The sequence below is a fragment of the Oncorhynchus kisutch genome, linkage group LG19 (assembly GCF_002021735.2).
Source record: "Oncorhynchus kisutch isolate 150728-3 linkage group LG19, Okis_V2, whole genome shotgun sequence".
Taxonomy (NCBI): domain Eukaryota; kingdom Metazoa; phylum Chordata; class Actinopteri; order Salmoniformes; family Salmonidae; genus Oncorhynchus; species Oncorhynchus kisutch.
Window position 1 is genome coordinate 5,440,947 of NC_034192.2, and position 16,144 is coordinate 5,457,090.

General features: G+C 40.4%; 1 protein-coding gene across 2 annotated transcripts in view; it reads right to left on the reverse strand.

Moving 5' to 3' along the window:
* Positions 1-4,732, reverse strand: part of LOC109910296 (PRKC apoptosis WT1 regulator protein) — a 74,706-nt gene extending 69,974 nt beyond the window's left edge. The window contains exons 1-2 of one of the 2 annotated variants that reach the window (XM_020509442.2): positions 4,576-4,732; positions 3,530-4,255 (exon numbers count right to left, since the gene is read on the reverse strand). In XM_020509442.2, coding sequence (XP_020365031.1) covers positions 3,530-4,090 — 561 coding nt within the window. In that variant the 5' untranslated portion in view covers positions 4,091-4,255; positions 4,576-4,732. The remainder of the gene's footprint in view (positions 1-3,529; positions 4,256-4,575) is intronic. The other variant, XM_020509443.2, reaches the window with a different exon arrangement.
* Positions 4,733-16,144: the final 11,412 nt, after the last annotated feature.

The window sequence follows — 16,144 nt, forward strand, 5'->3', positions numbered from 1 at the left end:
TTGGCGATGACAAGCATACTCATAACATGATGCAGCCACCACCATACTTGAAAATATGAAGAGTGGTACTCAGTGATATGTTGAGTTGGATTTGGACCAAACATAACACTTTGTATTGAGGAATTAAAGTTAATTTCTTTGCCACTTTTTTGCCGTTGTACTTTAGTGCCTTACTGCAAACAGGATTCATGTTTTGTAACATTTGTATTCTGTACAGGCATCCTTCTTTTCACTCTGCCATTTAAGTTAGTATTGTGGAGTAACTACAACGTTGTTGAGCAATCATCAGTTTTCTCCTATCACAGCCATTAAACTCTAATGGTTTTAAAGTCACCATTGGCTTCATGGTGAAATCCCTGAGTTGTTTCCTTCCCCTCCAGCAACTGAGTTAGGAAGGATGCCTGTATCTTTGTAATGACTAGGTGTATTGATTAGAGGTGGACCGATTAATCAGAATGGCCAAATAATTAGAGACAATTTCAAGTTTTCATAACAATCGGTAATCTGCATTTTTGGACACTGATTATGGCCTATTACATTGCACTCCACGAGGAGACTGCGTGGCAGGCTGACTACCTGTTATGAGAGTGCAGCAAGGAGCCAAGGTAAGGTGCTAGCTAGCATGAAAATTATCTTATAAAAAACTATCAATCTTAACATAAATCACTAGTTAAACTAGTAATATCATCAACCATGTGTAGTTATCTAGCTTGTCCTGCGTTGCATATCACCGATGCGGTGCCTGTTAATTTATCATTGAATCACAGCCTACTTCGCCAAACGGGTGATTAAACAAACGCATTTGCGAAAAAAGCACTGTCGTTGCACCTAACCATAAACATCAACGCCTTTCTTATTTAGTTAATATTGCCTGCCAACATGAATTTCTTTTAACTAGGGAAATTGTGTCACTTCTTTTGCGTTCTGTGCAAGCAGAGCCAGGGTATATGCAGCAGTTTGGGCCGCCTGGCTCGTTGCGAACTGTGTTAAGACCATTTCTTCCTAACAAAGACCGTAATTAATTTGCCAGAATTGTACATAATTATGACATAACATTGAAGGTTGTGCAATGTAACAGCAGTATTTAGATTTAGGGATGCCACCCGTTAGATAAAATACGTAACAATTCCATATTTCACTGAAAGAATAAACATTTTGTTTTCGAAATGACAGTTTCCGGATTTGACCATGTTAATGACCTAGGGCTCGTATTTCTGTGTGTTATTATATTAAAATTAAGTCTACGATTTGATAGAGCAGTCTGAGCGGTGGTAGGCAGCAGCAGGCTCATATGCATTCACTCAAACAGCACTTTTGCCAGCAGCTCTTCGCTGTGCTTCAAGCATTGCACTCCTGAGATTAGGCTGGCAATACTAAAGTACCTATTAGAACATACAATAGTCAAAGGTATAGGAAATACAAATGGTAGAGAGAGAAATAGTCCTATAATAACTACAACCTAAAACTTCTTACCTGGGAAAATTGAAGACTCGTGTTAAAAGGAACCACCAGCTTTCATATGTTCTGAGCAAGGAACTTAAACGTTAGCTTTTTGACATTGCACTTTCAACACTATTTTTGCATTATTTATTTGAGACTAAATTGATTTTATTGATGCAAGTTCAAATACAGTGGGGCAAAAAAGTATTTAGTCAGCCACCAATTGTGCAAGTTCTCCCACTTAAAAAGATGAGGCCTGTAATTTTCATCATAGGTACACTTTAACTATGACAGAGAAAATGAGAGAAGAAAAATCCAGAAAATCACATTGTAGGATTTTTTATGAATTTATTTGCAAATTATGGTGGAAAATAACTTTTTCGTCAATAACAAAATAAAAAAAGCCCCAGAGCGCTTCAGAGGTGAACATTATTCACCTCTCAATAACAAAACAGGCATACCAACCCACAACACTACTATATGGCTATGTGTGAGGGTCATGATGTAAGTGCATAGTTGTTTCCACACTTCCCATAAGAGCTGGTTGAAAATAACCCAAATGGACACAGGTTGAGTGAGGGTGCCAGGCTGATTCATAGTGATTGTAATACAACCATATGGATGAATGGGAGAAGACTCACTCAAAGATATCCTAGCCAGGTTCATCAATGCCATAATTTGCAAAGAAATTCATTAAAAATCCTACAATGTGATTTTCTGGATTTTTTTCTCATTTTTTCTGTCATAGTTGAAGTGTACCTATGATGAAAATTACAGGCCTCATCTTTTTAAGTGGGAGAACTTGCACAATTGGTGGCTGACTAAATACTTTTTTGCCCCACTGTAAGTGTTCATTCAGTATTGTTGTAATTGTCATAGTTACAAAATGTGTATTACACACACACACATATATATATACATATATATACATATATATATATATATATACATATATATATATATATATATATATAGACACACACACAAATTGGCATCAGCTTTTTTGGTCCTCCAATAATCTGTATCGGCGTTGAAAAATCATAATCAGTCGACCTCTAGTATTGATACACTATCAAAACTGTAATTAATAACTTCACCATGCTCAAAGGGATATTCAATGGCTGCTTTTTTAATCTATCTACCAATAGGTGCCCTTCATTGCGAGAAATTGGATTGAATCTGTGTTTGAAATTGACAGCTGAATTGAGGGACCTTACAGGTAATTGTAAGTGTGGGGAACAGAGATGAGGTACTCATTCGAAAATCATGTTAACCACTATTATTGCACACAGAGTGAGTCCATGCAACTTAATATAGGACTTGTTAAGCAATTTATTTTCCTTATTTAGGCTTGCCATAACAACAGGGTTGAATTCTTACATTCAAGACAATTCAGCTTTTCATTTTTTATGAATTTGTGAACATTAATAAAAACATTAAAATGTTTGTAGGCCAGTGACACAAAATCTCAATTGAATCCATTTTAAATTCAGGCTTTAACACAACAAAATGTGGGAAAAGTCAAGGGGTGTGAATACTTTCTGAAGGCTCTGTATAAACATCATTCCCCTGATGGTGGAAGTTCTTAGTGGTCAAGCTTTCATCAACGCCCCCGCGGCCAGACTGACATGATTTAAGTGCAATAACAACGATACTGCTCCCTCTGCACATTTTCAGCATACTCATGGAGACTTTTTTCATGTCTGTGCTAGACAGAAGGTCTTCATAAACACTCCACCGGAACAGACATGTTTATGTGGGCTTTTGAAGGTCAGAAGAATTCATGTTTTTGAACCCCATTTGATAACTTCTCATTGGTCATTAAAGCTACTCTGTTTCAAACTATTTCCCCACAAATATCCAACCCATATGGTACATTGAAATGTTCGTTTCATAATGATAATGACGCAACCTAAGAGACAGATAAGTCCAACTTTTATGCCGTCTTTTCATAACTTTTTTGTTGTTGTTGCATAGGCCTACAGGTTGCCAGTACAGAGTGTAAACAGTCTCATCCAACACCATGCGTCATGCTAATTAACAAGGCGATGATTTGTAAACAAATGAAAGTTGGACAGCTTGGACTCACCTCGGTGGATGGCATGCTGACAACACCTGTTGATCTGCGCTTCTCCCTCAGCTTTCTCTTCTCTATCTGTCCTTTCCCCTTCCTGGCGCTTGGACCACTGTTTTTCTTCTCTTTGCCTTTACTGGGTGAGGGGCTCTCCTTGTCACTGCCATGGTCATTACATGCAGTCGGGCTGGACTCTTGTGGGGTGCAGGGCACTTTCTCCGGCTGCGGTGTCTTCTTCAGGTTACTCCCCGGTGTATCCGCTCCTCTGACGGCTGGTGTCGGGTGTGGGTCATCGTCAGGTCTCTTCAAGGCTGAGGAGGATGATGAGCGAGCCATGGGGTATGATGTCCCGCGGTCCGGGTTGCCGTTGTTGTTAAGTTCGGTGCTCGAGGTAGCATTGCGCATCTCACTTTTGTTGCTGTGGCTCCCCAGGGACGCAGGGGCAATACCACCAGTGCACGCGCCGGTGGCCGCAGCGATGTCCCCGAGCATTTTTGCCCTCATTTTCTCCCGTTTAGCCTTCCATTCCTCCAGAAAGTCTGTCTGTGCATTTGGTTTAAATCCACCCGTTGCCATGTTCCTTTTGTTCGTTTTGTATGTGTGGGGTTTTCACCAGTGGCTTTACTACGTTTGTAAACTACGCTCCTTCAGCAGGGAATTTGGAATTTCCGTTTTTAAGTCAGGTTACCGTGCAATCGTCCTTCGCTTCTAATGACACGACATTTCTCAAAACGATTCGGTCTAAAAGGTAATGGAGAATCACGGTTAGTGTTACTTGGTCCAAACTTCAATGAAACGACCTCACTTCAAAATTACTATCCGTGTGTAAAGTTCATCACATTGGACGTGTATCAAGTTGTTTTCACAAACTAGCCTTCCCATAAACAAACAGGGGTTTGAACTATAAATAACTCATAGCAAAGTTTGTGCTACAGTAGATAGACACGATAATTCTTAAAAGTTATTTTATCCGCAAAAAATGTTAAAGTAACTTATTGGAAATAACATTACTCATTTAGTGAACAATTGCAACAGTGACATGCGTTTCTAAGAAGACTCACCTGTTATTTTGCAGTGCTTTCGCTCTCTCAGGTGAACATTCTGTAGGAATGAATTGTAGCCTACTTCCCTGGCAAACTCGATTAGTCACATGCAACCTAGTTATCAGTGCGGCTCGGACTTAGCCCCCTCTCCTGGGCTTCTCCGAACCCATACGAAGACTCACGAATGCATACGAAATAAAACGGTTGTAGCCTGTTCTGTTATTAAAAATGTTTGGGTTGTACTTGCTGTGTCTAAACACCTTTCTTTGATCCCTATTTTCCAACTGAATGTTTATTTTTTGTTTTACAGCATCTAGGCTACAGGGTGGAAATAAACAAAAATAAAAATGTCTCAGCCTAATCATAGACTATATAGTTTATATTCTTCTTAACCTATAGGCTGTATTAGTGGAGGCTGGTGGGAGGAGCTATAGGAGGATGGGTTCACTGTAATGGTTGGATGGAATTAATGGAAAAGAGTCAAACATGTGGTTTGATACCTTTCCATTAATTCCATTCCAGCCATTACAAAGAGCCCATCCTCCTATAGCTCCTCCCACCAGCTTCCTCTGCTATGGACAGTTTGTTGTTGATGCTACCACGCAGATCCCACAGAAAACCTCCCTAAGGCGTTGGATGAGTCACCCAGCCCCAGAGCGCTTCAGAGGTGAACATTATTCATCTCTCAATAACAAAACAGGCATACCAACCCACAACAACACTATATGGCTATGTGTGAGGGTCATGATGTAAGTGCATAGTTGTTTCCACACTTCCCATAAGAGCTGGTTGAAAATAACCCAAATGGACACAGGTTGAGTGAGGGTGCCAAGCTGATTCATAGTGATTGTAATACAACCATATGGATGAATGGGAGAAGACTCACTCAGAGATATCAATGCTACCTAATATAATGTTTACATACCCTACATTATTAATCTCATATGTATACGTATATACTGTACTCTATATCATCTACTGCATCCTTATGTAATACATGTATCACTAGCCACTTTAACTATGCCACTTTGTTTACACACTCATCTCATATGTATATACTGCACTCAATACCATCTACTGTTTCCTGCCTATGCCGCTCTGTACCATCACTCATTCATATATCTTTATGTACATATTCTTTATCCCCTTACACTTGTGTCTATAAGGTAGTAGTTTTGGAATTGTTAGCTAGATTACTTGTTGGTTATTACTGCATTGTCGGAACTAGAAGCACAAGCATTTCGCTACACTCGCACTAACATCTGCTAACCATGTGTATGTGACAAATAAAATTTGATTTGATATCCTAGCCGGGTTCAAACAAGACAGTGACCTTGACCGAACAGCCAGTATGCAGCCAATAGCATCTTTACCATTCATACCACACCGGATGAATTATGTGAAGGCAGTGGATGCTTACAGTGTAGGTTCTCTTTGGGTTGATTAGGTTGTTAGGTTTGAGATATTTTACAATCATTACCAAACAGAACCTAAGAACCCACTGTATTCGCATAACAAGCTGTGATTATGTGAATACGGTCGGTGCTTATTTTCAGCTCTCTTGCAACATGCTTTGGAAGCTGCCATATCTCCTGGAGTTACAGTGGGGCAAAAAAAGTATTTAGTCAGCCACCAATTGTGCAAGTTCTCCCACTTAAAAAGATGAGAGAGGCCTGTAATTTTCATCATAAGTACACTTCAACTATGACAGACAAAATTAGAAAAAGAAATCCAGAAAATCACATTGTAGGATTTTTAATGAATTTATTTGCAGATTATTGTGGAAAATAAGTATTTGGTCAATAACAAAAGTTTATCTCAATACTTTGTTATATACCCTTTGTTGGCAAAGACAGAGGTCAAACGTTTTCTGTAAGTCTTCACAAGGTTTTCACACACTGTTGCTGGTATTTTGGCCCATTCCTCCATGCAGATCTCCTCTAGAGCAGTGATGTTTTGGGGCTGTTGCTGGGCAACACGGACTTTCAACTCCCTCCAAAGATTTTCTATGGGGTTGAGATCTGGAGACTGGCTAGGCCACTCCAGGACCTTGAAATGCTTCTTAAGAAGCCACTCCTTTGTTGCCCGGGTGGTGTGTTTGGGATCATTGTCATGCTGAAAGACCCAGCCACGTTTCATCTTCAATGCCCTTGCTGATGGAAGGAGGTTTTGACTCAAAATCTCACGATACATGGCCCCATTCATTCTTTCCTTTACACGGATCAGTCGTCCTGGTCCCTTTGCAGAAAAACAGCCCCAAAGCATGATGTTTCCACCCCCATTCTTCACAGTAGGTTTGGATGCAACTCAGCATTCTTTGTCCTCCAAACACGACGAGTTGAGTTTTTACCAAAAAGTTATATTTTGGTTTCATCTGACCATATGACATTCTCCCAATCTTCTTCTGGATCATCCAAATGCTCTCTAGCAAACTTCAGACGGGCCTGGACATGTACTGGCTTAAGCAGGGGGACACGTCTGGCCCTGCAGGATTTGAGTCCCTGGCGGCGTAGTGTGTTACTGATGGTAGGCTTTGTTACTTTGGTCCCAGCTCTCTGCAGGTCATTCACTAGGTCCCCCTGTGTGGTTCTGGGATTTTTGCTCACCGTTTTTGTGATCATTTTGACCCCACGGGGTGAGATCTTGCGTGGAGCCCCAGATCGAGGGAGATTATCAGTGGTCTTGTATGTCTTCCATTTCCTAATAATTGCTCCCACAGTTGATTTCTTCAAACCAAGCTGCTTACCTATTGCAGATTCAGTCTTCCCAGCCTGGTGCAGGTCTACAATTTTGTTTCTGGTGTCCTTTGACAGCTCTTTGGTCTTGGCCATAGTGGAGTTTGGAGTGTGACTGTTTGAGGTTGTGGACAGGTGTCTTTTATACTGACAACAAGTTCAAACAGGTGCCATTAATACAGGTAACGAGTGGAGGACAGAGGAGCCTCTTAAAGAAGAAGTTACAGGTCTGCGAGAGCCAGAAATATTGCTTGTTTGTAGGTGACCAAATACTTATTTTCCACCATAATTTGCAAATAAATGCATTAAAAATCCTACAATGTGATTTTCTGAATTTTTAAGTGGGAGAACTTGCACAATTGGTGGCTGACTAAATACTTTTTTGCCCCACTGTATGTACATTTTATTCTGTCCTCATGTTTATGGATCTCTGTTTAAGGAAATATACTGCTGCATCTGTTGCGGTGTAGCGATGGACGAAGAGCTCCAGTGCAATAACTCTGGTTGACATTCCTAGCTATTCAGTCTGTGGTCATTACCATTCATAGCTTAGCTGTGCTGCTGCGCTGGGTTGGTTACTGCTGAAGGATTTTTTTAAAAACCTTTAGCATGGAGACCAAGGCCTCTTTTCCAAGGGAGCCCTGGATGAACACAATTGATAAAATGTGCAACATTCAAACATACAACTTAATAAGAACATACTACTAGCAATTTAAGAAGCAAAACACACTCCTCAACAACTAGGTCATCCATTAGCAATTTAACTCACCTGTACATAGCCTATATAATAATCTACTGTTTGTAAACTACATATATTAGACAGTATTGTACGTGTGCCGACATGATTGATTGGAGATAAAGGAGAAAAGTACCTAGGTGAAAGGAATTAGACACCTTTGTCGAAAAATAGTGGCTGATCTAAGGGTTGAGGTCACACTCCTGCATATTTAGCATTTTTCTGTCTGCTTTTTGGGAAGCTGAAATACGAGAGGGCAGTTGTTGTCGCTCACAGCAGCTCGCTCCATGCCAACACAAACTGTGCTCCTCTTTCAACTAAACCCCACTTAGCATTCCAATAATGAATTTCCACTGGGAAAGATAAGTGTGTGAACTCCCTTTCTGAACATCTCACAGTGTTACATCTTATCTCTGGTGGGTTAAAGACCTTCTGTAAAAGCAGTCATTTTAAATAAATGCCAAGATAACTTTTTCCTCCATGTTACACATAGCCTAGACTGCACATTTGTGGTGGAGTTGTAGAAAAATACAGATAGCAGACAAACAGTAAAATCTTCATATCCAGTAGCCCAAATTTATTCTCAAAACATAACATAATGTTCCCAGTTTTTTATCCATCCCACAGTTATGTATTCCGTTAAAAGTCACGAGGTGGCCTATAAAATGAAAAGATTTCCCCTTGTTCAGTTTCAACTGGAGCGTTTTTGTGGATATAAACTTGGACCGAGTGGACAAAACATGACATAGACTGACCCAGTTAAAGCTATGATCCCTTATTGGGTTGTGCAACTCAGTCTTAGGAAGGTGTTCTTATTGTTTTGTACACTCTGTGTATATTGTACTAACTCTATGAAAACATTCACATTCTGAAGGGATACTCTCACCAAACGGCATCATCCCTCACACTACATAACCTTCCCTTATTTACCCATTTTGGATCATAATGCTTAATGTTATGGTCTGAGTCATTGTCTCCTTTCTGTTAGTGACTGGACAATCAGACGCACAACACAGACTGCACCATATGCCTTACAAGTCTTGTGAGTGTGTTTGACATACCAAAAGAGCTGAGGAGAAGGCATATGCCTCTCAGTAGCATGTACAGCATGGCTGACTGGCCCTCTGGAAGAAGATTGGCCAGAGGCAGGAAGGAAGTGAGGCATAGACGGACAACAGAGCCCTGAGTGAGACTTCTTCACTCACAGAGAGAGGGAGTGAGGGAAGGAAGAAAGAGAGAGAGAAAGGAGAGACTACCCCAAATTACATGTAAAGAAGTCGACTAGCCACATCAGAACCAGATCATTCTCTACTGAACCAAAGGCCCCAGTCAGGTTTAGTGTTTGTTCCCTGCCTGTACTCCTCTGGTGATGTGGACTCTGACTCTATGGATCCATTCGTCTCTCTCTCTGTCCAGTATGTGTAGGTCCGTTACCCCTCCTGTGCCCTCCAACGGCTGCTCATGCCATCTGCGGGGTGCCATCTGGTGAGTGTGATGTGGTGGGTGACTAAGTGGGACAGTTAGCCAACATGTTCCATGTTCTGTACCACTGAGTCAGCACATCCCTCTGCTGATTGGCTTCTACTGTGGTTTAGCCAACAGGATGTCAGCTACAGATGTTGCATCAGTAGATGTATCATTCCATCGTAGGCGGTGTGCATGAATCGATAGCCCTGTTTATGTCTGCCGTTAACATGTATCCTTCGTCCACCTGATCTTGACCTGATTTAGTCTATTTACACGTATAAGATTAGATCACAGTCAGATCACAATGCGTCTTTTAATCATCTACTGTACACTAAAAATGTGGGCACAATCAGAATGTGGACAAGATCAGGACAAAGGCTGCATGTTTGAACCAGGTATAAACAGGGCTAGAATAGGCTCATATGGTTAGCTGCATAAAAGTAGTGTTGTCTTGTCTGAACTTGCTTTGGTCTGAATAATATGTGGTTTGTCTGCTGCAGTAAGGCTATGTTTATGACTCCCTGTTTGACACCTCAGTGAGAGGGAGCGGAGAGTATGAGGTTGGGAATGGCAACTCCCAATGTTATGTAACACCGTTCCCAACCGCCCTACTGTACGTGGGGAATGACAGCGGACACAGAGGCAATTTGAACACTTCCAAAGCACAATGTTCTTCTAATTGCTCCAATTAACACTGCGTTTTCATTAATCATGCATCCAACTCATTTGAATAGTCCATTCTACCAGATCTGTGCATCCATAATGCGAGTATGGCACATGTTGTAACAGCCCGGTCAGCTATTGTTACTATTGTCTGTCTGTGGAGCAGAGGGGCTTTGTTCACCCAGCGTGTCTGATACGGGCGGCAGAGAGCTTTGTGCTCGTCAGCTGTTCTGTTCTGCCTCTGTTAGTTAGCTCACACTCTGCTACTTCAGCAAAGTGCAGGACAGAGGAAAGGGAGATGAATGAGGCACAGACAGCAGTGGAAAAAATGAGGAGAGAGGGAAGGGATCAGAACGCGGTGTATGACAGGAGCTGCTGTGGAGATCTAATTCCACTCTCTGGGTGATTTCAAACCCAGGAAAGCACATAATCTTATGGCAGAACAGTTGTCAGGAATCAAAGAATCAGGCCTCGCTACCAATCATGAGCTGCTTTTGGGGCTAAGCCCCCAGTGATTTGCTTTGAGCCTTAGTGAGGGAAAATTCTACCCTATCAAATATAACAGATGAAGTCTGCCTCTGATGAAATATTTATGATTCATTCTATTTACCTACTGAAGTCTTACAAAAACAGATAGGTTGTCATCTAAATGTTTTCTGTCTGGTCCACAGGTTCACAGTGGAGATCAGGCAAAACAGAACACATTCTTCCTTTGCAGTGAGAAGAGTGATTCCAGCCCCTCTCTGTGTGTGTGTGTGTGTGTGTGTGTGTGTGTGTGTGTGTGTGTGTGTGTGTGTGTGTGTGTGTGTGTGTGTGTGTGTGTGTGTGTGTGTGTGTGTGTGTGTGTGTGTGTGTGTGTGTGTGTGTGTGTGTGTGTGTGTGTGTGTGTGTGTGTGTGTGTGTGTGTCATTAAACACACAGAGACCACCACAACCGTCCTCTAGATGTTTTTGGTTTGATCATAATGATATCAGATACTAATAAGAAGTCCACATACGCATTGTCCTGACTATGTTTCACAAACACTCAAAATACAAGCTTATGACAATTTCTGGTCTACAGTACCATTGTACCCTCTCCCTTTGGGATGCTGGGAAAGCAATGAATCGACTATACTAATTAAATCCATTTGTTTCTATAACTATCTCTGGTCATTTTCTAAACCTGGGAAGCTGTCCAACTGATACTTTTCCCATTAGCTTTGCTCAAGGTCCTGAAGAAGACAATGTGTTTGAGGTAGCTATGGAGGAATGTCCATATTGACACCAGACACAGACCAGGCTCAGTCCCACTATCATTGTGCAAAAAAAAAACACAAAAAAAATACAAGTATTTTGCATGCTTATCCCCAAAGTATTATCTAAGCTTGGAGTTATTTTTTTTTTTACTTTTATTTAACCAGGCAAGTCAGTTAAGAACACATTCTTATTTTCAATGACGGCCTGGGAACAGTGGGTTAACTGCCTGTTCAGGGGCAGAACGACAGATTTGTACCTTGTCAGCTCGGGGGTTTGAACTCGCAACCTTCCGGTTACTAGTCCAACGCTCTAACCACTAGGCTACGCTGCCGAACCAACTCAATCGGAAATCGAGTTGGTTCTTTGAAGAGCACCATTGGAGCAGGGCATTCTCTCTGCCAAGAGCAGTCAATGTAAATGATGAAATACTCTTTATTAATAAGCAACTCCATCGGTTTTATTAGAGATATGTACTGACCACAGCAGTGAACTGTTGAAACTCTGGCTTGAGGTCTGATCCTCTAAGGTGGATGTCAGCGCCTTTGTTCCCCATCTGATCACTGGGTCACTTTAACCCTGATTAAATAACTGTCACCAGTATCCATGACATTGTTTGCCACTGATATTGACCTTGCAGTGTATATTATTGTGTGTATTTATTTTATGTAAGTTACTATCACTGCATTGTTGAGAAGGAGCTTGCAAGCAGCAAGCATTTCACTACACTGTTTGCACTGGCTGTATCCTGTGCATGTGACAAATCAACTCGGATTTGATTTGGGAGAGAAAAAGAAGAGGAGCAGATAAGAAAGTTTAAAACAATAGATGTCACATTTGATGGGATATTCCCAGTGGTGGCAAAAGTACCCAATTGTCATACTTGAGTAAAAGTAAAGATAACTTAATAGAAAATGACTCAAGTAAAAGTGAACGTCACCAAGTAAAATACTACTTGAGCAAAAGTCTAAAAGTATTTGGTTTTAAACTTAGAATATTCCTTTGTAAATTATGTCTGAGTTATGTCTGAGTTATGTCTGAGTGTTGGAGCGTGCCCCTGGCTATCCGTCAATAAAAAATAAAATACTTAATAAATGCTTAATACATTTAAGACATTTGAAATTATTTATACTTTTACTTGTAATACTTGTGTTTAGTGAGTCCGCCAGATCAGAGTTAGTAGGGATGAACAGGGATGTTCTCTTGATAAGTGTGTGAATTGGACCATTTTCCTGTCCTGCTGAGCATTCAAAATGTAACGAGTACAGGGAAAAATCAGGGGAAATGTATGGGAGTAAAAAGTACATTACTTTTACTTCACTACATTCCTAAAGAAAATATTTAAAATATAAATAAAGTATAGATACCCCAAAAAACTACTTAAGTAGTACTTAAAACTATTTTTACTTAAGTACTTTACACCACTGGATATTCCATAGAGTCCATAGTTTAGCATGGTATGAGTTGCAATGGCCTCTATACCGTTCCATGCATTTGAGTACAAAGCATTGTATTATCGACGTGACCTTCCCTTCTTTAAACTTTAAGCTTTAGTCCTGTGTATTCGTCCTCAACCACAGCATAGTGAGATAGCAGTATTTGTCACAAAGTGTTTAACAGCAATCCAACCTTGAGGAAGAGCATCTTCATTTTAAGAAGGGACTCAGGGCTATGCTCAGCCCCTCTGCTGGCTTACTTCTCTAGGACTGGTCCATCTCTCACTCGCCCCAGTTTCCATCAACTATACAATTAAACACATGATGGCACGCATAAAAACACAGATGTTACTGTAATATTTGAACATTTAATTGTGTCTACCAGACCACCCAAAAAAACACCCATAGCCCTCTATGTTCATAGATATCAGAATTGTAGAGGGGTAGGTATAGCCAATGACTTGCTTCTTGTAAGTGTCCATAACACACTGCATCCCCCAGGGAGCGCCACCAGCCTAGTTAAGTTGATGTTAGACAGTTCCGAACCCTGAAGTAGGTTGACATTTATTGCCATGAGTCTTGTCCTGGAGGCAGAACTGAGCAATTTCCCCTTAGATAGGCCAGTTTCAAAGTCAAAATTGCCTATATTGAAAACACTTATGAAAACAAAAATTACTTTTTTGGTCTTCATCTAAGGTTAGCCATTAGGGATGGCAGTGTGGTTAATGTTAGGTTTAAAATCAGATTTGATGTCTTTGTGGCTGTTCCAGCTAGTAACAACTCTGCAGAGCTGCCTCCAGAACAAGATTCATGACGAAAAACACTAACCTGCAAGTAATCTATCAGCAGGTAGGCTAGTGGTTAGAGCATTGGGTCAGTAACCGAAAGTTTGCTAGATTGAATCCCTGAGCTGACAAGGTAAAGATCTGTTGTTCTGCCCCTGAAAGAGCAGTTAGCCCACTGTTCCTAGGCTGTCATTGTAAATAAGAATCCGTTCTTAACTGATTTGCCTAGTTAAATAAAGATTAAATAACCATTTAAAAAAATCTATGGGCCAGGAGAAACTAATCCATGGTTGACATGGATCTAAATCACATCATTATTATTGCAGGTGAAACAAACTGACCTGAGGTGGTGGATGTAGGCCTGAAGGAACATGGTTGTTGGGCTCTCCCCAGCTGAGCTGGGTGTTTCCATTCTATGTGGGTGACAATAAACTAGAATTTTTACTTGGTACCACATGAATAGGAATGATTAGACGTTGTCATTTCTTAAAACATGTACTCTTGTTGGTTATAAACCAAATTCAGGAAGTAGTTTTGACAGACACTAACATTGCTGACATAGCCCTCTATGTTTGTCAATATCATAATTGTAGAGGGTAGTTAAAGGTATCACCAATGACTTACTTTACGCGAGCAGCAATAACACACTGTATCCACCAGGGGGTGCCATCAACCACATTTTGTAATAATGTTTTTATTGGAATTTCAGTTTTCTTCCACATTAAAGGACAACAAAATGATCAAACAACAATTACAATAAAGAAAAAAAACATTTAAAAAAAAAAACAAACAGAAGAAAATGAAATACTAAAGCTCAGTTTAAATAGAGTAATCAGGCCCAATACATGGAACATACAGTATAATCATGAGACAAGTAAACAACAAACTGCCTGCTGTCTGCCAAAATCACTATTTCAATAGTTCTTAAAAATAGATAAGGCATACTTTTAAGACTGCTGAATAACAACTATCAGTCAGTTATACTGATCGTTTTGTTATTATCTGTCAGGTAGAGATACAGTACCTAAACAACTGCTCTCTTATGTTTTTGGAAAACGTGATGACATCTTCACTGCTCCTTGTTTGCATTGAGTGCTAGTGCGCATGCGTAGTAATCCCAGTAAAACTGGATCTAGAAAGATGGCAAGCCCCACGAAACAGTGTATACGAACGTCCATCTTGGATGCTGTCTCTACAGTCTCTTGTAGAGGTCTACCGATTAATTAGGTTTTCATAACAATCGGTAATCGGTATTTTTGGGCACCGATTTGCCGATTTAAAAAAAAAGATTTTAAAAAGGCGTTTTTTTTTTTATACCTTTATTTAACTAGGCAAGTCAGTTAAGAACACATTCTTATTTTCAATGACGGCCTAGGAACGGTGGGTTAACTGCCTTGTTCAGGGGCAGAACAACAGATTTTCACCTTGTCAGCTCGGGGGATACAATCCTGCAACCGTACAAACGCAATAACGACCTGCCTCTCTCTCGTTGCACTCCACAAGGAGACTGACTGCCTGTTACTTGAATGCAGTAAACCAAGGTAAGTTGCTAGCTAGCATTAAACTTATCTTATAAAAAACAATCAATCATAATCACTCGTTAACTACACATGGTTGATGATATTACTAGATATTATCTAGCGTGTCCTGCGTTGCATATTATCTGACTGAGCATACAAGCATACAAGTATCTAAGTATCTGACTGAGCGGTGGTAGGCAGAAGCAGGCGCGTAAACATTCATTCAAACAGCACTTTCGTGCGTTTTTCCAGCAGCTCTTCAGCTGTTTATGACTTCAAGCCTATCAACTCCCGAGATGAGGCTGGTGTAACCGAAGTGAAATGGCTAGCTAGTTAGCGCGCACTAATAGCGTTTCAAACATCACTTGCTCTGAGCCTTCTAGTAGTTGTTCCCCTTGCTCTGCATGGGTAACGCTGCTTCGATTGTGGCTGTTGTCAATGTGTTCCTGGTTCGAGCCCAGGGAGGAGCGAGGAGAGGGATGGAAACTATACTGTTACACTGGCAATACTAAAGTGCCTATAAAACATCCAAGAGTCAAAGGTTAATGAAATACAAATGGTATAGAGGGAAATAGTCCTATAATTCCTATAATAACTACAACCTAAAACTTCTTACCTGGGAATATTGAAGACTCGTGTTAAAAGGAACCACCAGCTTTCACATGTTCTCATGTTCTGAGCAAGGAACTGAAACGTTAGCTTTCTTACATGGCACATATTGCACTTTTACTTTCTTCTCCCAGCACTTTGTTTTTGCATCATTTAAATGTTTCATTATTTACTTGAGGCTAAATTGATTTTATTGATGTATTATATTAAGTTAAAATACGTGTTCATTCAGTATTGTTGTAATAAATAAATAAATAATCGGTATCGGCTTTTTTGGTCCTCCAATAATCGGTATCAGAGTTGAAAAACTGTAATCAGTCGACCTCTAGTCTCTTGTAACAAGGTAGGGTTGGTATACAGAAGATAGCCTATTTGGTAAAAGACCAAGTCCATATTATGGC